We start from the raw sequence: 26,275 nt of genomic DNA on the forward strand, positions 1-26,275 counted from the left end.
CTATACTGTTTATCCCAGTTCTGGTCGTATCCAGGTTCTGATCGCTACATACGTGTAGCGGTAGCCAGCATTACGATCTGATTTTAATGTGATTTGTTATATTCCAATATCAGTTTTGTATTTTTATCAATATTTATCTTTCAACAAGCGAAATCAAATTATATTTCTTGAGATAATGTTAGCCTTTTGCAGACAACGGAGCGGGCCGTCACAAACCAGTTACTCTTGATTATGTCACTCAGTCCAGTTGCCATATCTAGGGTTATACTATATATAATTGTTGATATGTCTAGTGATAAAGTCATAAACTACATAACAAGAGTAGTGAGTGAGTGAGTGAGTGAGTTGGGTTTAACGCCGCTTTTAACATTATTCCAGTTATATCACGGCGTACAAAACACGATTAAGAGTACATGGTGGTAAATACCCGCAGGTAATCTCTCGTAACTGCAGAACGTCGGTCAACAAACACTTTTTTTTGCAAATTGTTTGAGTAGCAGGTGCTACGGGTAGGGGACATGAATACCTTTTTCGCGAGCACCTATTTGCCATCCCTGATTTTCAGATATCCATTCATATTATGTTCACCGCAGTTATTCTTTTTGCGACCATGAAATATGTTTCGGCAGATTATTGAGAGTGATTATTATCTGGCGTTGGCGTTTTATATTCATTTCATCTTCAAAATGTCGAAACCTACGATTAACAGAATCATTTACGTAAAATACACGACCCCGTCCTATAAATGCACGCTTGTATAACACGAGCGTTCCAACCAAATAGAAACGCTTTCACAGGACCACCTCTTTCCAGGAAGGTCCACGTTCAGGGCTGAATAGCTACACAAGTGGCCCGACGAAGGGGTATGTATCGAAGCCGTTGTTTTGTTTGCGGTTGCCGGTAAATGGGACGGACAGTGACACGTTCACGTCGATATCTACAGGTGAGTAGTACAGTCGAGTATCTGATTAGCTACACACCCGGACAGGTAGGTCACTCATTGCTGGGTAGTTATATAAATTACATCTTACATCTGTGAAATATTGACGGTCAATTTTATTCAGATAATACAACATATCAGTCATGCATATTATCTGACAGCGGACTGACCCTCTATGTCAGTAGAGTTTTGTCTTAATTATAATTATGTCTGTTGTTTCAGCGGGAATAATAAGAGATGGCGTCTCTAGAGAATAAAGTGATCATAATCACAGGTGAGGTCATCAAGATTGTATTAATGTAACGCTGTTTTGTGCGTTAGGATTCACCAGTAATAGGGATATCCGATTTTAGATGCTGTGGGTTATAATACATTGAATACTTTATGAGTGATATAAATGTTTTCTTCTCTATATTGCACTGTATGCTCAGAAAGTACTCTCGAACATCGTCAAGATGAAAGTAGGGCAACAGCAGCCCTTATATAAGACAATGACCTAGTTTGAACAGAGATGACAGAGTTGCCTCCCCTTAATAACGACAAACGGTGGACAATACAGTGATCGTTCGCCTTGCGTGAACTGGAGCCAGCTCGCATGCAGACGAAATAAATTACTATTTAAGCAGAAAAACATCGGCGTCCCTGTCATTAGGTTTGAGCTAATGTGTGTAAGCAGGGTGATCACATTTTTCTTTAGTCACGAAGTTCATTGGGGAAGCGAAGATTGAGGGTTCTAATCCCCATTCGCCCCGATTATGTTTCTAGCATTGTCAGCATCATATACCTGTGCTCTCAGGTTTCACCAACGTGGACAACTTCTGAGACCTGTACTTCGGTATTTCCTCTCCCGTCAAGCTGACACGCCGTGATATAACTGGAATACTGTTAAAAACGGACTACTGTGCAAGTTACATACTCACTCATTGTAGAAGAAAATATGTATGTATGTATGTATGTATGTGTGTGTGTGTGTGTGTGTGTGTGTGTGTTTACGTACGTACGTCACGTTTGTATGTATGTTTGTATGTACGTACGTACGTACGTACGTATGTCATGTATGTATGTATGTGAAATGTACGAAAGTATCTATGCCGGGGTAATTGATCGAACGTGCAGTGAATGGGTGAGTGAATATTGTTTTAATGCGGGGTTTGCTCGAAGGTTTGTCTTCCAATCAAGATATTACAGTCATGGGTGGAACGGAAACAATTTGTCTTTACGTAATGACGTAATAGTTAACTGTTATGCTGCTGTGTATCTTAAAATGTGAAGTAGTAGTAGTACATACATAGTAGTTTTTAAATCAGGTGGGACTGATAATTTGCCCGACCCTAGTTCCCTTAATGAATATTCAACTCATGCCACATTGGCTTGGACGCTGTCGAGACACGTCAGTGGTTAATACATTAAGTATCGATTGTCGACTTCGGGCATATTGATTCATACTGCCCTTATTAGGTCACCCGATAGGACCACCCGATCTCCGGAATCGCGGCGAGGCGACAACATGCTTGTCTGGGAACTTGATTCCCATCAGTCTTTACATGATAGAATGTAATAGCAATCAAGGTTATATACGGGCACTGGCTCTGCTATACGTATTGTGAATGTTCAGGTTACTTGTTGTTACCCTGCGTGGAGCTCGGCCTTAAAGAGCTAAAACATGGACTGGTCTGACACACGCACGCACGCACACACACGCACGCACGCACGCACGCACGCGCTGCTATATTCGTGCAACAATCTTGAACGCGACGTTAAATCTCATTTCATCTCACCTTGCATAATGGTACCAGGTCTGGTATCACGAGTGTTCATTCTTTCATAATAGTATTCCCTCTAATGTGAATGTTCATGAGCACTTTGTCTATTGCGTTATGGAACTAGCTCTCTTGTCACATTCATGAGGTTTTCTTTCTCTTACATTGCACTTTTCTATGGCGCATGCTCATGAGGTTTTTCGTACTATTACATAATTGTACTGGTTCTGGTGACGTGATTGTTCTTTTTCTAGTTTTCTTGAATGATGGTAACAGATGTATTGTGAATTGTCATGCTTTCTTTTCTGTTGCCTGCAGGTACCAGCTCCGGTATCGGCGCCCAGACCGCCCTCCATCTGGCCCAGTACAAGCCTAGACTGGTTCTGGTGGCTCGCCGCCAAGAGTTGCTGGAGAAGGTGGCGGAGCAGTGCAAGGAGAAGGGGCTGCCTAAAGACAAGGTATCCAAGCATAAACTTGGTTAGAGAGTCATATCCGGAAGATGGTTTAATTAGTATTTTTTTTTATCAATGATTATGTTAAGAGTATTTTAAAACTGAAATGAGCGATAATTTGTTTTGTTCCAAGTAAAACAATCTTGGATCGTTACCTCCCTATTGATGCAATGGAGAGCTTCCTGGTTTCTGTGTAGTATTACACTGCCTTAGTCCTATCATTAATATTGAGCTGACGACGGCTTACACATGAGGACGCATAGGCCAGTTGGGCCAGTGGTTGATACCATGATCACGTTCCATGCCGTCCGGTCACACTTACATGCAACTCACGGACCCTGCACTGAGACAAAAGTCTAATGTTTTTTATGTTTGCATGTTATTTAACGCCGCACGCAGCAATATTCCAGCCATATCACGGCGGTCTGTATATAATCGAGTCTGGACCAGACAATCCAGTGATTGACATCACGAGCCTCGATCCATGCAATTGGGATACGATGACATGCATCAACCAAGTCATCGAGCCTGACCACCCGACGCCGTTGGTTGCCTCTTACAACAAGCATAGTCGCCTTTTACGGTAAACATGGGTTGATGAAGACCTATTCTACCCCGGATCTTCACGGGTCTTTAATGAATTCTACTAACTTAATTCTACTAATTTAATTAGTCACCGCGCCAGAAGCTCAGTTGACAACGAATTTACTATCCTTCTTAGTAGTTTGCACGAATACGCTAATGATTAGTTAATATCACTGATTAAATAACTACTACTCAGACCACATTGTAAAAATGTGTTAAGAATGTAAGCACATAGAAGATATGTTTTGTAATATTTTTCAATCCTAAACGGTAAGCATATTTTATGTGTTCTATCTATGCACGTTTAGAGTCTAAACACATGAAATGAGTTAACGCCTCATAGCACCAAAAAACATCGAAACGTAACATACCCATAATCCAAACATGTATAAAATTTAAATGCATTTGAACATGTTTAGAATTGAAACACGCGTATATGAATAAATGAAAGTGCATATCATCAGGCTATGAGTCAAATATGGATGAGATGTATACTACACATTAGAAATTAGATGTGCAAATCAGATTCACATGTACTTGTATAATACATACCACCAGAACTTACAAAGAACTCGGAACAATGTTTACAAAATTTACCCTTGTGACGACAGCAGTCTCCGTAGCACGGGTGGTGTCGTGACGGACTACGAATTAAGAGGTTGTATACAAACCTTTGTGTTCGTCAATATGTTGTTGCTGTATGCTCAACGGTATTTCTGTCAGAGAGGAAGTATATATCTGCTTACTACTCCACCTTTTAAGTTAGTGACGATAGGCCACCTAGTAAAATAATACTAACTGATTAGTAAATTCTACTAACATGTTAGTGTCTGAGTGGAAAGTGAAATTCATTTAGTAAACTTTACAAACTATTTCTGTCAGTGTGATTCTAATTACCCATTTTGGCCGGCCCCAGTCTCATTAGAATCAGTTCTTTTAATCCATTATGACTTCACTCTGCGTGGAGACCCCTCCTTTATAGCATCAGCATCAGCATCAGCTTCAAATCTGCACGCGGAGAGGAAATTGATTTTAATGAGACAGATTCGGCACTGACGACATCATTAGAAACGGGGGACCTCCTTTCACCTCCTCTGACCCCGAAATGCCCACTGGAGTAGATGAGATGAGGTAAAATGGGGTGAACGTCGCGTTCAAGATCACTTCACTTATATAGGCTTAGCGACGTGCATGCACCTGTGTTTGTTGCTTGTTCTACTGTTCCGGACTAGTGTTGTGCCAGCCCACTGAGATATCATGCCACAGTTTCACATGGGTACACAAACCAGACACAACACTTACTCCGAGGCGACCCAACGGGTAGAGGTTGAGAGAAATCAACACAGTGTTGAAAATATTTCTCTGAACACAACACAGATGACTTCAAACCAGTCTTTGTGTTGTAGATTTTTATCCTGCCTGCTGACCTGTCCAAGTTGGAGGATTTAGAAAGAATTGTTTCTGAGACGGTAAAAAAGTTTGGACAAATTGACGTGCTGGTAAGTAGGATGTTCTGCTAAGAACCATCGTTTGATAACGGCCCAGGGTGAAATGTTGTAAATCAGAGACCATATACCGAGTGTAAATGTACATGGGTTACATCTGGATGGCTGTGTGTAAGTGTATACCCAGACATCGTTGAAGTTTAGGCTTTCTTAAAGTTCCCAATGCTGTTCATAATTGTTTGTAAATCCCATTTTGTTTTATATGTATTATTTAATGATTTAATTACTGTACTCATCTGAACACATACAATCACCATTTCAAACGAATTAGTGAAAAGTACTTTATGGCTGAATTTTGTTTCAACATGAAAAGAACAATCTTCTGATACTTGTTAGAAATTCAGAATTAATATTATTTTTGTCTTGTCAAATCACAATTTCTCATTTCGTATTCGTGGTCAGGCTCGCTGAAAAGCTGTTAAAACTATTGAAATATGAAACCTCTCAGCAGGTCTCACTTGAAAGCAGTACCTCTCATAAGGCTACTACGTACAAGATAGCAAGCTATCTACAACACTAAAGGCAAACATTACAATAGTATTATAATTCCTAGATACGGAGGAATTAACACGGTTGTTACAAATATTTATGCTTCACTGAAATAACATAGAATGCTTGTCATGGGCTAGTCAGTGTCCACTAAATACAGTAAATGAAAATTCACTGAAATGGAAGGCTTGACGACCAAATGCCGACATGCCTGAATCCCACCCTTGAACAATTACAGGAAACAGACGTATGTATTGATTGTTCAGCCCAGATGCCCGTCCATATTTAGTTTGACCTCCACTGTTGACCAGGTCAACAACGCGGCCGCCATGGCCGGCATGACAGGGGTGGGCAGCTACACCCCCGAGGCGTTTCAAAAGATCATGGACGTCAACTTGAAGGCCCCGATGTTCCTCTCACAGGCAGCCGTGCCGCATCTGAAAAAGACTAAAGGTACTGGTGATGACCGACGTAAAGGTACTGGTGATGACCGACGTAAAGGTACTGGTGATGACCGACGTAAAGGTACTGGTGATGACCGACGTAAAGGTACTGGTGATGACCGACGTAAAGGGACGGCAATTGAATATTCTTAGGGATTATGGCTGTTTTGTAAGATAGGCACATACTGTGGGACAATAACTTGAAATATTCAACCTCCATGGCCCGCTCTAGTTAAAAAAGATGTAATTCTTTTAAAGAAATAATATGACCATGAGAAATATTTAGAATCATATTCAGAATCGCTCTTGCATGACTTGGCCATGGAGTGTTCTCACTGTCTCAATACGAATAGATGGAAACGCCCTCAGCTAAACGTGATGCAGCGACTCTGCTTTTGGTACCAAATGATAAAGAGGATGACTGTCCTGTGTCCCTGTACTCATTTTAACGCAGGAGATACATCTTTCAGAGGCAAGGGAGTTAACTGACTCTAAAAGTCCAGTTTCCACCCTTGCCGAATTAGGCTGGAATTATGGAGTTATATTTTGGCTGGACTAACGAGTCTTTACATAATCCCACCAAAATCGCGTAACGATATCGACATCAGGTTTTATTCAACATGGCGACGAAGTCGCTATATGGCTGAAATAATGCCGAGGCGACGCTAAATTTTAACTCGATCAGGCGACTGCCGTGCAGATTTCGGTCGTTTGCAGGACTTACGTATACAGAGCTTGTGTACCGTCAACTTAGTGTCGACAGATATTTTCCAAATCACTTCATGTTTTTAATCAATGTTTTTCTATGCACTTCGCGAGGTAAAGTTAAAGATTAAAGTAAAGATCTTGATTACCTATCATATCATCTTGACTGGGCGCCTCCATTTTGTTTGAAACAAATGCTCGTGATATAAGAGGTTGAATCTGATTTGTCAGTAGGAGAGACAGAGAAGGGACATAACTCGTAATAGCGACTGGTTGCGTTACGACAGAACCACAAAATTCCAGCTTATAGTTCGGCATGGGTGGAAACTAGACTTTTACAGTCCGCCAACTTGCCTCGGAAAAATGAGGATATAAAACCTGACGACAAATTATTCTTTTCACGCATATATCAGGAACCGAGAATACCAATTCCAGGTTTCCATACGAAAGAGATATCCAACTTAGTTAATTATTCTTGGGGAAAGTTTTAAATAATCAAAATTGTGTTTCAGGGTCCATAATCAACATCTCGAGTACAGCGGCAACCGAAGCAGTAAGTGCACGATGTATCTTAATTAGCCTAACAGTAATATAGTCATCACCTACTATATATATATTGTATTATGTAGAGGAGAATGTCCGAAATCTCGCGATTATTATAGTGATATTCACTATACTATGCTATACTATGGGAGGGTGGCCGCTCTTGTTTAACTATGGGAGGGGAACCTTTCAAGGAAACCTATGGAAACCGATTTAGTACCCATACTCAAACTATTGGAGTGTCAGCAAACTGATTGTATCTATCCAACTGTCATTGAAGTACACGTAACTTTGTTTTAAGTATAGGATCAGGAGAATGTCGGAAATCTCGCCATTATTTTCGCATGTGAAGCTTCACGTGCGAAAATAATCGCGAGATTTCGGACTTCCTCCTACTTAAAACAAAGATCGATCAAGTTAATGTCTCAAACTAATCTTCAAGTGATATTCACTATACTATGCTATACTATGGGAGGGGAACCTTTCAAGGAAACCTGTGGGACGATTTAGTACCCTTGCTCAAACTATTGGAGTGTTAGCAAAATGATTGCATCAGTCCAACTATCATTTACGTTCACGTAACTTTGTTTTAATGAGTTGTATAAATTAGATGTGTTTGTCTCCAGACGCCATTCTTCACGATATACTGTGCCAGCAAAGCGGGACTTGACCAATTCACCAACTGCCTGGCTCTGGGTGAGTATCCCCTCCCCCTACCCCCACCCCCTAACCCCGCCTCCTTGTAGGGGTGTACCACCCTCGACCCCCCTGGACTGCACGGTAGCATTCTCTTTGCCGGTATAACATCAAATCGGTACATAAGACCAAATCTATTTCAGTTATGGTAAACTACGGTTATAACGAACTCAAAGGGACAACTAATTTTAGTTCTTTATAACCGTAGTTCGTTATAAGCATATATACAGCATAACTACAGCAAATAGTCGGGACCAAAACGTTAAGTAAATTATTTCGGTCAGTTCGTTACAAGCGTGTTCGTTATAACCGTAGTTTACTGTGATCCTAAATGTTAATCCCAGAAGGTAACGCGATCGGTCACAAATACGAAAAAAACATATACATGTGTTATTGACAATACTCGAAATATTTTGAGAAAATTGTTCAATGTGTTTCAGAAATGGCTCCATTTGACGTCCGAGTCAACACAATCAGGTGTGTATTTTAAGTATTCAAGATATCCCCGCAGTGTACATTAATAGGTTAATCTTAATTATAAAACGTCGATGCCAGAATATAACAAGTCTCTATTATCCGCCGAAACAGATTCCAAATGACGTATAAGGTCAAATAGTGGTGAAACTATATTAATGGACCTGAAAATATGTGATGACGCCAGGTGTTCGCCAAAAGGGTGAGCATATCCTTCCCGACCGGTAGGGCACCCGTCTCTCCTACAAATTGCATAAATGGTAGTGAGTGATTACTGAAGATGCCAAACGGTTATTTATTTAAGTTTTATTCTCCAGACCTGGGCTGATCTTGACAGACTCCATGGCCAACATACCGAATATGACAGAAAAGGTACGATTAGTTACTTAATACCTCCACTGCTGCACCTTCAAGCACCGAACACACCAATCATACATTTGTTCGTTTGTTGTTTAACGCCGCACTCAGCATTATTCCAGCTTTATAACGGCGGTCTGTAAATAATCCGGTCTACACCAGACAATCCAGTGATTGAGATCATGAGCATCGATCTACGCGATTGGAATACGATGACATGCAGTAACAATATCAGTGAGTCTGACCATCTGATCTCGTTAGTCGCCTCTTACAACAAGCATAGGTAGCTGAAGACGAATTCTAACCCAGATCCATAAATGTATTCACAAGTTGACAATATATTTTGAAAACAATATACCTTGTTAAGAGATGTCCTGAAGAAACACACCCTGGATGCAGCACCTAATTCAGAGAAAAGATGTAGGTCTTAAAGAAGTGAACGAAAAAATATGAATAAATACCCCAGCTTTTATCGAATGGAACAACTCTCTAAGTCTTTTTAGGAGTGAGTGAGTTGGGTTTAACGCCGCATTATATCACGGCCTGTCAGCTTAATGTGGGAGGAAAATCGGAAGTGATACAGGTCTCAGACGTTCAACACTTTGGTGAAAATCACGAGCACAGGTATGGTTCTGACAGACCGAGAAACATAATCGGGGTGAGACGGGGATTCAAACCCACTCTTTTAAGGAAGAATGTGGATTGCAGTTCGTATTTCTTGTGGAAATGGTGTTTTGATATTACACGACCATCTTTCAGATGAAGGAGATGGGTAAGACTAGTCAACCGCTCCGAGGAGTCGGGGAGGGTCTAGACATTGCCAAAGTCGTCAAGTTCCTGGCCAGTGACGACTCCGCCTTCATGACCGGAGAAAGCATGTACGTCGACGGTGGCCGCCATCTCATGGGCGCCTCAGCATTAGTGAAGATGGGATAGAACCGCCATGACAATCTAAGACGAGACACTCTTTAAATGAAGGCGAACGAACAGTTTTTATGTCTCTCGTTATTCGGCCTGTAGCCTTGTGTTTTTTAATGTTTTTAAAAATAATGTTATTATTATTGCATTTTATATATACATTTCCAGTTTGTAAAGAGTTTAACACTAGAAGCTACTTTTAGCATTATATCAAATGGACAATGTGAATCAATTAAATAATAAATGAAAGGAAGGCCAGAATTTAAGAAAAATATCCATTCTTCATCTTGCAATTGCCGCACATTTTGTAATGGTATAATATCGATACAATTCCAATGAGATATTGCTCATAAGAAAGTGTACATGTTTTGCATATGCACATGAGAATGCATCAATAACAATCAAATATATAGAAAACTAAGATTTTAAAATCTTTTTTTTTTCTACTGAACCCGCAATGAGTTTTTAAAATGTTGAAAACGAGTCCGTTCGATACAAAGAAAATATGTGAGAGTATGATTCATAAACACATGTTCATGGTATAGTCGGAATCGTAGAATGGAGTCTGCTTTTAATAGAAATTTTTATGATTGTAGAAATGGTTTTGTCGCTTTTATATGACGTGACATGCTGGTGAACAGATGTTGCCCCGACAACAAGACTGCCAATCATCTGTCAGATCACCCGATCACCCATGGTGATACATTCTGTCTTGTTTTAACGTCTTCACGAGGCAAGGCAGCTAGCCGACTTTAAAAGTCCAGTTCCCACTCAAACTGCATTTTTAAAGTCAGGTAACTCCCTTGCCTCGGGAAGATGTGTTTTAACAACTATTCACGGGATATTCACGGGTTATTACTCACGGATCATTGCATGACATGTTTTGTCTCATGTACTTTGTGTTTTTTAAAATCTATTTTATCACTCCTTTTAGAAATAAATCCTATCATAACTGTGTCTTTATCTTTTAAGTTTTTGTTTGTTTGTTGTTTAACGCCGCACTCACCAATATTCCAGCTATAACGGCGGTCTGTAAATAATCGGGTCATGAACGTCGATATACGCAATTGGGTTACGATGACATGCATCAAACAAGTCAGCGAGACTGACTATGGTCACCCGATCCCGTTAGTCGTCTCTTTGTAAATTAACATATAGAAGCAGTTTTAACATGGGTAAGTATATACAGTCAAGTCCCGTTAATCTGATATTGTTGGTTGCATATTATGTGTCGGATTAACGAGTATGTTGTGATCGAAAATCGGACATCTTCATGACTATTTATAATGTTATGTTGTTTATTCATTCATTTATTACTTAATTTATGATTAATGACATTGCAATAATAATAATAATTTTCCCATTTGTACAAAACGAAAGAGAAATTACTCACTGAATTCATCAGATCAACGACACACGTTTCCTCGTGTACATGTAAGTGCTGCCGTCTTGACAACTTGCTTTCATTGACACTTCATCTACTGAAAATAGTCTTTCGGTGTTTTCTGTTTCTCACATTTTGAAGACACATTTCTCAAAAAAAACCGCATGTTTGTAATAAAGTCCAAGTCAGTAACGGAAAACACACCCAAGTGGTGTTCGACGTAGCATGCAATTTGAGCGAGATGTGCCTTGATGGTTGCTGCTGGTGGGATAATTGGGTGCTCGCTGTCGTCTGCTTCATCTTCTGTGTTATCACCGTCAGGCTGCCCGCGGACGATGTCAACGATGGTGTCGTTGGCCATCTCTTCCTCACATGGGATGTCGTCATCGGCGATCAAAAAGCCTTCGCTCGATGCCGTGTCGCCGTACACGGTGTTGCAAGTTGTATTAGTAGCATTGATGGCTTCGAGGTAGGCGATGACAGGGTTAGCTGTAACAGGCGCATCGGGGAGAATACGGGTGTGGTGCCAACAGTAAAAGATTGTGTCTTGTTTCACTTCTTTCCAAGCAGTCCTGATAAAAAGCAAAGCCCGCTTGACGTCTTGCTTGTACACTGTTTCAATATTAAAGTGAGTGACTGAGTGAGATCGGTTTACTGCCGCTTTGAAAAGCATTTCAGTTATATCACGGCGTGTCAGTTTGGTGTAGGAGGAAAGCCCTAGGAACAAGAGGTGAGGTGAAATTGGGTTTAACGTCGCGTCCAAGATTATTGCACTTATATAGCGACGTGCATGCACGTGTATGTGTGTGTGTGGCTGCTTGTACTAGTCCGGACTGATGCCGTTTTATAGTGCTAGCTCACTGAGATACCATGCCGCAGTTTAACATGAATACAACACTCAGACACAGTATACTGACTCCGAGCCGACCAATCCTTGTTTAAGCACCTTAATGCCGAGACAGGGTAACAACAAGTACAATCTTTTAACGTCTTTTTGTATGACGCGGCCGGGGATCAAACCCCGGACCTTCCGGGCGGACGCTCTACCACCAGACCACGGAGGCGGTCCCTAGGAACAAGATAAACAATCAGGTCGAATCGGCGATTCTACCCATGCTTATTAGTTTATGGTACAGCGAATTGCGGGTGTTCAGACGACGGGTTCCCCCATGCCCATTCAATGTTATAGGACGTACGTTGTCACAGTCGTGCTTTAAGCCAAAAGTGGTAAACGCGCCGGCTCGTCACGCGGAACAATGGGGTCAATTCCACACATGACATCTAATGTGAAACTTATTTTTGGTGTCACCACCCTCAATATTGCGGGGATAACGGTAAGGGGTGGCACAAAACCACACTCACTCACTAGCATACTTCGAATTCATTGTAACAAGCAAATTGTCATGCATTGTTTGGTGGGCGGTAGTGTAGCCTAGCGGATGAAGCATTCGCTCGGTACGAAGAACCGGGTTCGATTCTCCACATGGGTACAATGAATAAAGCCTATTTCTGGTGTCCCTGTCGTAATATTGCCGAAGGCGGCGTAAAAACATACTCACTCACGCATTCAAACTTTGTATGGTTTGCCTAGCCGGTATGGTTTCCTGATTTAAATATCAGCTCAGATAATTGTTTGCTTGTTTGCTATTTGAAGCTGCACTCAGCTATATTCCAGTTATTTGACGGCTGCATGTAAATGATCGAGCCTGGAGCACACAAACAAGTGATTAGTATTAAGAGCAACGAATCCACGCCGTTGTGTACGGTAAAACACATTCAACCAGGCCCCTGAAGATCCGGGGTAGAATAGGTCTTCAGCAACCCATGTTTGCCGTACAAGGCAACTATGCATGTCGTAAGAGGTGACTAATGGGATCGGGTGGTCAGACTCGCTGACTTGGTTGATGCATGTCATCGTATCCCAATTGGGTGGATCGTTGCTCAAGGTGTCAATCACTGGATTGTCTGGTCCAGACTCGATTATTTACAGACCGCCGTCATATAGCTGGAATATTGCTGAGTGCGGCGTTAAACAACAAACAAGCAAGCAAACAAACATTCAACCAATTCACCGAGCCTGACCAACCGTCACCTTCTCAAGGCCACAAGCATTAGTTACTTGAGACCAATTCTAACCTGGCATCACACCGAGGATGCCAACATACTTGTATGGTGCCAGTATTTCGTTAATCTGTGCGATTTCATTTTGTGAATGAGTATGTTGTTGCATTAGGTGTTTAAGAGGTCGCCTTCTGCCTAGGCAATTTCGGCTGACCTGTCCCTCTTTGGGACTCCTGTGTGTGAGAAGGGTTCACATATCTATTGTGAGTTCGGTGTTCACATAATTTCTGTTTTTGCATTGATATGATTTCTATTTTCTTATATTGATATGATTTCATTTTTATCCTTGGCTGCTCTGTTTATATACGTTCGAGCAGCTGTCCATCTCTCAGAAATAGAGTTAGTTTGGCCTTCGCTATTGCATCTCTTGGCTTTAGGAGATCTATGACAGATAGCGGATCTAACTGCAATTCTTGTTTTAACCTAGCCCGGGCTGGGGCATGGTCTTGACATTCTAGTAACAGGTGGTCAATGGTTTCAGCCTGATTGCAAGATGAACAAACCTTGTCATAGTGCTTTTTGTGACCAAGTCTGAGGCGTGAGATAGCAGTTTCAATTTTCCTTTCATTTGAGAATGAGTATGGTTTCACGACTCTTTTAGAAATAATCCAGCGAACTCTTTAGCCAATGGGCTTATCCCTCTCCCCACCGATTACATTGAGACCAGTATCAATTTCCCCGAGGCAAGGGCGTTCACTGACAATAAAAATCCCTTGGAAACATAATCTACAACAAATGTAATTAGCACAACGAGGCAAGGGCGTTAACTGACAATAAAAATCCTGTGGAAACACAATCTACAACAAATGTAAAGAGCACAACGAACAATTAAGATGTTAATCGTTTGAAAAGCGAACAGGCAATAACGCCTTTTACGGTAGAGTTTTAAAATGCATTATTCAGGGCTGACATAGCAAGCATGCGTGTACGTGTACAGTCACAAAGTGAGTAGTCTTGCTCATCCAAGTGCACAGACCAGTCGGTGACTTTGCAAAATATCAGGTAGGTCATTCGACAGCTACTATAATGTTTATTTGAACTTATATTGTTTAAGCTTTAACTCTGGCGAACTGTGTCGCTGTCACACTGAGTTTTCCCCCTAACATCGCCAGCAAACACAACGCCATGTTGTAACTACCTATTTTGTTTCGACAGGGTAAGAAGTGTCCTTCAAAATGGCGTCCTTGGAGAATAAGGTTATCGTCATCACAGGTGAGATATAGACTTGGAGAGTACATATTTGAACATAATAACAATTCCTTAATGTTTGACAGTGCCCAAACAAACAAACAAACACTTAAAAATCAACTTGAAATATTGTTACCGAATCAAATGAATAAACTTAATAGTATAGATACATTCATTCAGTCCCACGTAGGATTTACTATCTGACGAAAGCACATTGGGCGTTCTGACCCAGGGCCGTTTTGCACTCATTTACCCCAAGCACGGAGGCATGGCAATCTAAATGACGTCACGCCAAAAATAGCTTACCAGCGAAGTACATTACAGGTTGTGTTGCAATCGGGGGAAAACCCTGGCTAAGGATAGACCAACGGTTATACATTCAAACATCGGTATAATTAAAACTATACAATAGCATGTATGAAACTCCTTTAAAATAGAAAGGGTACGATGTAGTTAGTCCTGTTATGTTTACAGAATTTGTAAAAATAAATAGAATCCTGGTGTTACTCCGAACACGGTGTTGAACTAGGTCACATAACTGCATTATCCACTGAAGGCAATCAGTTGTGTAAACAAACCTTTGAGGAAGGCAGTCCTCCGTATCCACGAGTTAACATACGAGAACACACAAGCACGTTTGTTATTGAATGTAACCCAGCCTCGTCTCTGTAGTTATGAATGGCTATGTAGTTGATAAATATTTCAGCTCTATTTACATTGTTCAGGCTTCATTTCTCATGTAACCATGCCTGCTGACGGATGGAAAGCATACTTGTCTAGTATTTATTTAAATACCAAACATCCAGCCTCCTTTTCTGGCCCTGCTGAGTTATATTACATTGTGAGAAAGGAAGGTAAATCTGATATCAGTTTACATCACATAAAGAAGTGGCTAGCTTCTCAAGACGTCTATTCACTTCAGCGACCTTTAAGATACAAGTTCAAGCGGAACAGAGTGGTGGCTTCAGGCCTCAATGCTCGATGGGATATCGACGTAGCTGGTGTATCTAATAAAGCCTCGGAAAAGGACGGTGTGAAATACCTCCTATTGGGGCAGAACGCCCAATGTGCTTTCATCAGATAGTAAGTCCTACGTAGGAGGTACAAAGTCCTATGTAGGAGATACTTAGACAAAACTAATTCACCGTGGCCCTACTACGCTTCCGTAGTCATTGGCTACCTCACATCAGCACGTATTATAATGTGGTATTGAACTCGCCAATAGAACTCGTATCCGCACATATCCAGCGTACTGCTTGTCGCGGACCGTCGTCATATAGCTGTAATATTGTTGAGTGCGGCGTTAAACAACAAACAAACGCACCCGTTACCCCTTTCTTCACAATGGTACGCGCCAGTGGACGGACCTCATACATAGTCATACGGGGCTGGGGGCACGGGTGGCCCAGTCGTCTAAGGCGACGCGATTCGCTGTGCCCTTGGGCACGCCAGAAATTGTGGGTTCGAATCCCGGTTCGCCCCGATTATGTTTCTAGGTTTGTTAGCACCATACCCGTGCTCGTGGGTTTCACCGAAGTGGTAAACGTCTGAGACTCGCATCACTTCGGGCTTTCCTCCCACATTAAGCTGACACGCCGTGATATAACTGGACTACTGTTAAAAGGACGATAAACGCAACTCACTCACTCACTCATACGGGGCTCAATGTCACGTCATAATTTAACTTAAGCTGACTGCCTCTGCATCCCGGTGAAGATTCCTGGGTCCAGTTGCACAAAGCGATCTTAGTGCTAAGACTATTGTAAGCCTATGTTAAAGTATGGGAGCTACGATCATCTTAGCGCTAAGATCGCTTTGTGCAAGTGGGCCCTGGTCTTCACCAACCCATGCTTGTAAGAGGCGACAAACGGGATCGGGTGGTCAGACTCGCTGACTTAGTTAATGCATGCCGTCGTGTCCCAATTATGCAGATCGATGTTCATGATGTCAATCACTGGTTCAGATTTGTACAGTCCGCTGTCATATAGCTAGAATAGTGCTGAGCGCGATAACAAACAAACACATGTCTCTGCAACAATTAGGGCTTCACCACACCATATAATGAATTAACGATATTATTGACATACTATTTAAAGCGGCGTTAAACTCTTTCACACACTCCTCTCAGCTCGGTGAAATAGAAACGTATATATATTCTCTCACTTATTCGATTGCAAGGCTCCAGCTCCGGTATCGGCGCCCAGACCGCCCTCCATCTGGCCCAGTACAAGCCTAGACTGGTTCTGGTGGCTCGCCGTCAAGAGTTGCTGGAGAAGGTGGCGGAGCAGTGCAGGGAGAAGGGGCTGCCTAAAGACAAGGTATCCATGCCTAAACTTGGTTAGATACTAAATCAGGAAGATGGTTTAATTCTTTTTTATCTATGATATATTTAAGATCGTTTCAAATGCGGAAAGAACGGTCTGCCGCGTGACCTGGGCCCACTTGCATAAAGCGATCCTCAGATGATCTTAACTCCCATTCTTAGGGTTAAGATATCGATAATCTTAGCGCTAAAATGGCTTTGTGCAAGTGGGACCAGGTGTGTCAGTGTCATACACCATACATTCTAATTTACAATCCCTCAAATAAATACGTTTCTATAAGACATTGCCTTTTCTGCACAACGTTCGAGGTAAAAAAGAAGGTGAGGAATAAAGAAATTATAGGTTTAGCCCAATATACTCTACAGAGTGAGCACTTTGAAAGATAATGTATGCATATAAGTACCAGCCTAAAGCCCAGTTCGTCTTGAAGGAGACATTTCACAACGGACAGAATTGAAACATGTCAATGAATGAATTCAGCATACTTTAAACAAATCTATTCAAAAGAAGTTAAAGACCGCGCATATTACATTAATATGACTTCTATTTGATATGAAAGACTTAGGTGTTCTTTAACTTCTTTAGAGTAGTATATATCACATAGGTATATAAAGCTGCGAGTTTGAGCGCGGCAAACCAGTGATTGAAAGCATGAAGAACAATTCAAGAGTTGAAAGAACAAAGTGTCGGATGTTTAACAGGACATAACATAACATGTTTTGGTCATATTTTGTCGTTCGTAAGATGAAATATTTCACCCAAGACATATTGCCAACAGATCCATGTTCTGCCTGCAGACCTGACAAAGCTGGAGGATTTGAAGAAAATTGTTTCTGAGACGATTGAAAGGTTCGGACAGCTTGATGTGCTGGTATGTAAAGGAAATCACTATATTGCCTTGATGCTAAAGTGTTAATATATCTATGCCAAGATGCAGACTAATATTATAGAGGATGACAGCAAAGGAAAATAGGTTTGAAAACGGTGATATTGATAGTTTGTGTCGGGACAGTGGATAGAGTATTGTTCGACACGCCGGTGATCTTTGTTCGATTCTCAACATTAAAATATGTTGGAACCAGATCTCCATGTAAATGCAGACCTTTGCTTAAACAGCTTTAATCTTACTCCTTGCTCTAGCAGAATAGGTGGCGCCGCGGTTCGCTGTGCAGAGTTGCGTCCCTTGAGCACGTCAGAAACCTATGATTGTGGTTTCGAATTCCGGTTCGCCCCGATTATGTTTCTAGGTTTGTCAGCACCATACCCGTGCTGGTGGGTTTATTCACAAAGCACTCATGGTAAAAAAGCATATGTCCTTAAACAGTCACCCAAGGCGCCGCGATTCGCTGTACAGAGTTGCGTCCCTTGGGCACGCCAGAAACCTATGATTGTGGGTTCGAATCCCGATTCACCCCGATTATGTTTCTAGGTTTGTCAGCACCATACCCGTGCTCGTGGGTTTCACCGAAGTGGTAAACGTCTGAGACCTGCATCACTTCGGGCTTTCTTCCCACATTAAGCTGACACGCCGTGATACAACTAGAATAATGCTAAAAGCGACGTTAAACCCAACTCACTCACTCACTCACTTTAGCAGATTGACCGTTGTGTTGTATTGACCAGGTGAATAACGCTGCCACGATGACCAGTATGGCGGGCGTTGATGGCTATACACCAGATGAATTCGACACAACCATGTCAGTCAACCTGAAGGCTCCTATCTTCCTGTCCCAGGCGGCAGTGCCTCATCTGAAGAAAACGAAAGGTAAAATGTTTGAGAAAAGTTTCATTTTTAGGTTGTTGAAGACGTCCCACGAACGATATGAATAATTTCAGTCCTTCATCCATTTAGAAATGATTCCAGATTTTGCATGACCATGTGTTCCCTTGTTTATTCAGGTGAACAATTGACTTGCATTTGCATGTGTTTGTGACGGGTGCCACCGGTGAGGCAGCATACGCTTATCTTTTCGAGAACAAATGGTACCATCACTGTTTGATAGTAGAGGGAGCAGAGGGAATCAGGGGAAGGTCACAAAAATATGCGACACTCTGTGGGAGAGGCGAGGTGAAATTGGGTTTAACGTCGCGTCTAAGGTTATTGCACTTATATAACGACGTGGCTGCTTGTACTAGTCCGGACTGATGCCGATTTATAGTGCTAGCCCACTGAGATACCATGCCGCAGTTTAACATGAATACCCCACTCAGACACAGATTCCAGTCCTTGTTTTAGACCTTAATGCCGAGCGCCAGACAGGGTAACAACAAGTACCATCTTTTAACGTCTTTTGGTATGACGCGGCCGGAAATCGACCCCCGGACCTTCCGCTCTCCGGGCGGACGCTCTACCACTAGACCACGGAGGCGGTCTCTCTGGAAGAGGGTATTGAAAAACAATACACATATTTGGGGAGGTCATGATCAAATGGACATTTTATAATAAAACTATGAAGTGCTTTAGTGATATGAAGTCATGTAAAAATGTACAAGGACATGGGGAGGGTCCACCAAAACTATGACAAACATTAGGGTGGTTTAATATTTCAGGACATTTATGCATCTAAAACCTCTGACATTTTCATTACAGGCTCTATCATTAACATATCCAGTACAGCATCAACAGAATCGGTGAGTATACCCTATAGAAGCTGTGATTGAAACTAAAAGATAAGAACAGTACTACAGTACTGCGATACAGTTGTCAATTAAATACAAAATACAGGTTAAACAGTTTATTATCGTTTGTCATTTGTTTGTTTGTTGTGTAACGCCGCACTCAGCAATATTCCAGCTATATGACGGCGGTCTGTAAATAATCGAGTCTAGACCAGACAATACAGTGATTGACATCATGAGCATCGATCCTGGCAATTGGGTTCGATGACATGCATCAACCAAGTCAGCGAGCCTGACCAACCGATCCAGCTAGTCGCCTCTTACGGCAAGAATGGGCTGCGGAAGAACTATTCCAACCCTGATCTTCACGGGTCCAATTCCACGTGTATAATTCAGCGATGAAATACTTAAATTATCTGTATAATAACACTTTTTGACGGAACTATTTCGCCTGAACGACACGCATATATTTCAATCGAACAAGCGTGCTTTAGGGTTTCTTGTCAAAGGACGTTTACCTCATGCGTTTAACTGATAAAGTAGGCATTTCAACTTTATTTTATCTTACACATGAATGTCGGATTCTGACTGAGACACATGCAATTGTTTAATGTACCCCGCTGACATGTAAGGTACATTTCGAATGTTGCCTCCTCGAATTGCTGAACTGTTAGCATTACATTTACAACATGCCAACCGCAATTTTGTATCTCGAAATAATACCATTCTCCGATTATTTCCGATTTTGTCCGAAAGGATATGTCTAGGAGGAATACTTCTAGGTTTGTTTTCTGTCGTCTGCTATTAACCTTTTTCCCGAGGCAAGGGAGGTAACAGACTTTAAAAGTCCAATTTCCCCCCTTGCCGAACTAGACTGGAATTTCTGGGGTCGATTGTAGCGCAACTTGTGGCTATTACGTCCCTTCTATGTCCCCACAATTGACCAATCAGATTCCACCACTCATATCACTTGCACTTGCTTCAAACAAAATGGCGGCGCCCATTTCATCGATTGTAAAGATCTTTATTTAATAAAACGGGTTTTACCTCGCGAAGTGCATCAAATCACTTGCGCACATTGATTAAATACATGAACAAATCCAGACAAAAATCTGTCTTCGTCGATTTCACGATACACATGCTCTGCAAATCCTGCGATAAAACGAATTCGGCAAGGCGGTTGTTCTGTTGTTTATGAACCGGATGTTGATTTCGTTACGGGATTTTGATTGGACTATGCACAGAAAATATTACTCCTTAATTCCAGCCTAGTTCGGCAAGGTTGGAAACTGTCAGTTAACTCCCTTGTCTCGAGAATAGGGCTAAAGGACTCACGGAAATGAAAAAAAACCTGTTTTTTCGACCCCAGATCTTAAATAAATGTAGTTAATATACAAAATATGTAAATATATCAAACAACTAAATTAGTACTAACTGGGCCGTGGCACAAATACAGCGTATCAAATGTTTTCATATCTCTTTACACGTAAAACAGACTATTGTGAAACAGGGCATAACCAGGTGTAAGCAGATCAAGGTGACCTATGACACCTTGACGACAGGTGAGAACAGGTGCATAATGCCTATAGTCTGTTTCTGCTATGTCAATTTGGACTTAGTTTTATTTTTGAATGTTGAAAGTGCCGACAAATTACCTCCTGTAAAGTACATTGTGTATTGTTCACTGAGATCAAACTAGCAAATCCAGACTAGTACTTTTCGAGTTGTTTTGTTACTTCGTATTTACAGCTACGTAACACTTTGTGCCGATTTTTAAAATTGAGAAAAACAGGGTTTTTTTCATTTCCGTGAGTAGTTTAGTAACTGCCTAACTGTGACATTCTTAGCTTTTGAGTGAACAGCCCTATTCGGGCTCGGGAACATAAACTGACACCGAGGGTACATCAGCACATGGCCCTTTTAAAACCAGTTGACAACTCATAATAATTAACTGTTTTGAAGAAAAAGAACGCGACCTCCCAACCCAAATTGGCTTTCATATTATTTGTATTTATCTAGCAGATGTTCAGTAATGTACAAAATGCACCCTTCTATATGTCGACAGATGCCTTTCTGCACGTTGTACTCTGTCAGCAAAGCAGGGTTAGATCACTTCACCAACTGCCTCGCAATGGGTAAGTCACGAAGTTCTGTTTCCATAGGAACGTGTGTGTACGTTCCAAACACCTGGTGTCAATGGAATCACCCACATCACCAAGTGATGGCGCACTCGATTTGGTTTGGAATAAACCTTTCCACAGAAATTGTATCATAATTTAATCAGAAGGGTACTTTTCAAATCATTGGAGGGTCGGTTGGGTAGCCTAGTGGTTTAAGTGTTCGCTCATCACATCGAATTTTTTAGTTCGCTTCTTCAAGTGGGTATATTTCTGGTGTCCCCCGCCGTGATATTGCTGGAATACTGCTAAAAGCGGCGTAAAATCTCTCTCATTCACTCAAATCACAAGATCGAAAGTAAGCATGTAGATTAATCTTTATCTTTGCTTTCGTTATTATTTGATGAACAAAAGCGTCAATAGTGCTTTGCGCCACGGCCACCTTCATGAGACCAACCTGTTGGAGTATGACTCACGTCTTTGGGGCACGATGTCATACAATCAGCCAGGTTCCATACTGTAACCACAAGCTCATCCATCAACAAACAATACCCACGTGAGATTAGATGCAGCGCAACTTAAAACTATACTAAAACATCAAAAGTTCCTTTTATGATCTGTCATGTTTGGTGATCCCAGTTGTGTCAAATGACGAGGTGACCACAGCGCTGTCAAATGACCTGACAGAGTGATCACAGTACTCCCAAAATGTCATAGTGATCACATTACTGTCAAATGTCAGTGACCAAAGTACTGTCAATTGTCATAGTGACCAGAGTACTGTCAAATGTCATAGCGATCACAGTACTGTCAAATGTCATAGTGACCAGAGTACTGTCACATATCAGTGATCACAGTACTCCCAAAATGTCATAGTGACCACAGTACTGTCAATTGTCATAGTGACCAGAGTACTGTCAAATGTCATAGTGATCACATTACTGTCAAATGTCAGTGACCACAGTACTGTCAAATGTCATAGTGGTCACAGTACTGTCAATTTTCATAGTGACCAGAGTACTGTCAAATGTCATAGTGATCACATTACTGTCAAATGTCAGTGACCACAGTACTGTCAAATGTATAGTGATCATAGTACTGTCAAATGTCATAGTGATCACATTACTGTCAAATGTCATAGTGATAACCTAACTGTCAAATGTCATAGTGACCACAGTACTGTCAATTGTCATAGTGACCAGAGTACTGTCAAATGTCATAGTGATCACATTACTGTCAAATGTATAGTGATCATAGTACTGTCAAATGTCATAGTGATCACAGTACTGTCAAATGTCATAGTGATCACATTACTGTCAAATGTCAGTGACCACAGTACTGTCAAATGTCATACTGATCACAGTACTGTCAAATGTCATAGTGACCAGAGTACTGTCAAATGTCATAGTGATCACATTACTGTCAAATGTCAGTGACCAGAGTTCTGTCAAATGTCATAGTGACCAAAGTACTGTCAAATGTCATAGTGACCAGAGTACTGTCACATATCAGTGATCACAACACTCCCAAAATGTCATAGTGACCACATTACTGTCAAATGTCATAATGACCACAGTCCTGACACATGACACAATGACCAAAGTACTGTCAAATGACACAATGACCAAAGTACTTTCAAATGACACAATGACCAAAGTACTGTCAAATGACACAATGACCACATTACTGTCAAATGCCATAGTGACCACAGTACTGTCAAATGTCATAGTGACCACAGTCCTGACACATGACACAATGACCAAAGTACTGTCAAATGACACAATGACCAAAGTACTGTCACATGACACAATGACCAAAGTACTGTCAAATGACACAATGACCACATTACTGTCAAATGTCATAATGACCACAGCACTGTCAAATGTCATAGTGACCACAGTCCTGTCAAATGTCATAGTGACCACAGTCCTGACACATGACACAATGACCAAATTACTGTCAAATGACACAATGACCAAAGTACTGTCAAATGACACAATGACCAAAGTACTTTCAAATGACACAATGACCACATTACTGTCAAATGTCATAGTGACCACAGTACTGTCAAATGTCATAGTGACCACAGTCCTGACACATGACACATGACACAATGACCAAAGTACTGTCAAATGACACGATGACCAAAGTACTGTCAAATGTTAGAGGGAACACAGCCTGAACCTACTTTAAGAAACACACCTTTTAACAATGTATTTATTGTGGCTTAATATTAAATAATCTGTCCCTAAAGCCTACTTCAAATGTTTGTTGCAGAGATGGCACCACATGGAGTGAGAGTTAACACAATCAGGCACGTGCATCTTCTTTCCTCGTGTAAAGTGTCTAGTTGGCAGTATTTAATATATTGTTTGATCGATGAGAAAAATAGTCTGGTAAAAGGAAACTTGAAACAAAACTTTAAAAACTATCATAAAGAGTAATCATTTTTTCTGTTGCCTGAACAGGCCTGGGATGATCCTTACCGACACCTACGCCAGCGTCCCTGGTAGAACGGAGATGGTAGGTGCAGTGAGTGAGTGAGTGAGTGAGTGAGTGAGTGGATTGTGGAAGGTGGAGGACTGAAGGTGAAAGGTGGAGGGTTGGGGGTAAGGTGTGAATGGGGTTAGAGAGTGGACGGTAAGAGTGAGAGGGTCTGTTTGAAAGAAGTTGGGCGAAGAGTGCCCGAAACACACAAACGGGAGAAGCATTTTAGGAATCAGTTAAACACCAGTTGCTACATGACTTGTTGAAAGACACTATTACCTTGTCCTTTGGGTCACGACATACTAGTCATTCGAAAAGGAAGAAAATGCTCATGCCTCAAATTAAAAAGCTTAACAACATAAATGACTTTTGTAGCGTGCCATGAGACGCTCCAATTGAAATACGTAGCTGCACATAGAAGGAAGATGTCACTTTAGACATTTTGCCTTGATTTTCACTTAATAACTTGGTGTAAGTAGTCATACGTCTGTATTCCACACGTCCATATTTAACACGCATTTATACAACACGTTCACATTCCCCATGTCCATATCCCACACATCCATATTCAACATGTCTATATACTACACGTCAATATTCCACATGTCCATATCCCAAAGGTCCATATTCAACACACCTATATTAAACACGTCCAAATTTTACACATACATATATCACACGTCCATATACCACACGTCTATATTCCACATGTCCATATCCCACACGTCTATAATCCACATGTCCATATGTCACACGTCCATATACCACACGTCTATATTCAACATGCCTATATTCCAAACGTCCATATTCAACACGCTCATATTAAACACGTCAACATTTTACACATACATATTTCACATGCCCATATACCAAACGCCTATAGTCCACATGTCCATATGTCACACGTCCATATACCACACGTCTATATTCCACATGTCCATATATCACACGTCCATATCCCACACGTCTATATTCCACATGTCCATATTCCACAAGTCAATATTCAACACGCTCATATTAAACACGTCCACAGTTTGCACATACATATATCACATGTCCATATACCACACGTCTATACTCCACATGTCTATATTCCACACGTCCATATTCAACACGCTCATATTAAACACGTCAACATTTCACACATCCATATATCACACATCCATATACCACACATCCATATGCCACACGTCCTTATTCTTCACGCCCATATACCACACGCCCGTATTCCACCGTCCATATTCCACACGTCCATACTCCACACGACCATACTCCACACGTCCATACTCCACACGACCATACTCCACACGACCATACTCCACACGTCCATACTCCACACGTCCATATTCCACACGTTCATACTCCACACGTCCATACTCCACACGTCCATACTCCACACGTCCATTCTCCACACGTCCATACTCCACACGTCCATACTCCACACGTCCATACTCCACAAGTCCATACTCCACACGTCCATATTCCACACGTCCATATTCCACACGTCCATACTCCACACGTCCATACTCCACACGTCCATACTCCACACGTCCATATTCCACACGTCCATATTCCACACGTCCATACTCCACACGTCCATATTTCCACACGTCCATACTCCACACGTCCATATTCCACACGTTCATACTCCACACGTCCATACTCCACACGTCCATATTCCACACGTCCATACTCCACACGTCCATATTCCACACGACCATATACCCCACGTCCATATTCCACACGTTCACATTCCACACCATCATATTTCAGTTGACTGCTATTGGAAAAGCAAGTCAGCCCCTGAAAGGCATCGGGGAGAGCATGGACATTGCCAAGGTGATCCAGTTCCTGGCCAGTGACGACTCCGCCTTCGTGACAGGAGAGAGCATCTACGTCGACGGTGGCCGCCATCTCATGGGCGCTTCAGCAACAGCAAAAAAGGATATGAAATCTTAGCCATGGCTATCACACCTGCTTTTGAAGACCATACATTGGCCAAGAGGTCAGGACAGGATAATCATCCAGAGTTATATATACAACAGAATGGTCTTTAGGGAGTCGTTAAACAATAATTCTGTCAAAGATCCACAAAAAAGGATGTTATGTTTGGTAATAAATATTTCTAAGTAAATCGTTTGTTTTCATTTTTTTTCATATTCCTACAT

General features: G+C 41.5%; 1 protein-coding gene across 1 annotated transcript; it reads left to right on the plus strand.

Moving 5' to 3' along the window:
- Window positions 1–810: 810 nt before the first annotated feature.
- LOC124142807 lies at window positions 811–26,241 on the plus strand. The gene is made up of 20 exons (XM_046511471.2): window positions 811–943; window positions 1,163–1,214; window positions 3,019–3,158; window positions 5,144–5,236; window positions 6,043–6,184; window positions 7,392–7,432; window positions 8,049–8,118; window positions 8,559–8,595; window positions 8,910–8,964; window positions 9,709–9,883; window positions 11,431–11,720; window positions 14,533–14,584; window positions 16,739–16,878; window positions 17,663–17,755; window positions 18,508–18,649; window positions 19,475–19,515; window positions 21,569–21,638; window positions 23,898–23,934; window positions 24,089–24,143; window positions 25,881–26,241. The coding sequence occupies exons 2-20, from the start codon at window positions 1,178–1,180 to the stop codon at window positions 26,064–26,066; spliced, it is 1,896 nt and encodes a 631-aa protein (XP_046367427.2). The 5' UTR covers window positions 811–943; window positions 1,163–1,177; the 3' UTR covers window positions 26,067–26,241.
- Window positions 26,242–26,275: the final 34 nt, after the last annotated feature.

This window comes from Haliotis rufescens, unplaced genomic scaffold (assembly GCF_023055435.1).
Source record: "Haliotis rufescens isolate VD_foot unplaced genomic scaffold, xgHalRufe1.0.p SCAF_59, whole genome shotgun sequence".
Classification (NCBI taxonomy): Eukaryota; Metazoa; Mollusca; class Gastropoda; order Lepetellida; family Haliotidae; genus Haliotis; species Haliotis rufescens.

Bases quoted from the DNA above. Each gene is read 5' to 3' on its own strand.
- LOC124142807 (XM_046511471.2), top strand. From the start codon at position 1,178: ATGGCGTCTCTAGAGAATAAAGTGATCATAATCACAG. The intron at 6,185-7,391 runs GTACTGGTGATG...ATTGTGTTTCAG, and splicing joins GCATCTGAAAAAGACTAAAG to GGTCCATAATCAACATCTCG. The intron at 17,756-18,507 runs GTATGTAAAGGA...TGTATTGACCAG, and splicing joins TCGGACAGCTTGATGTGCTG to GTGAATAACGCTGCCACGAT.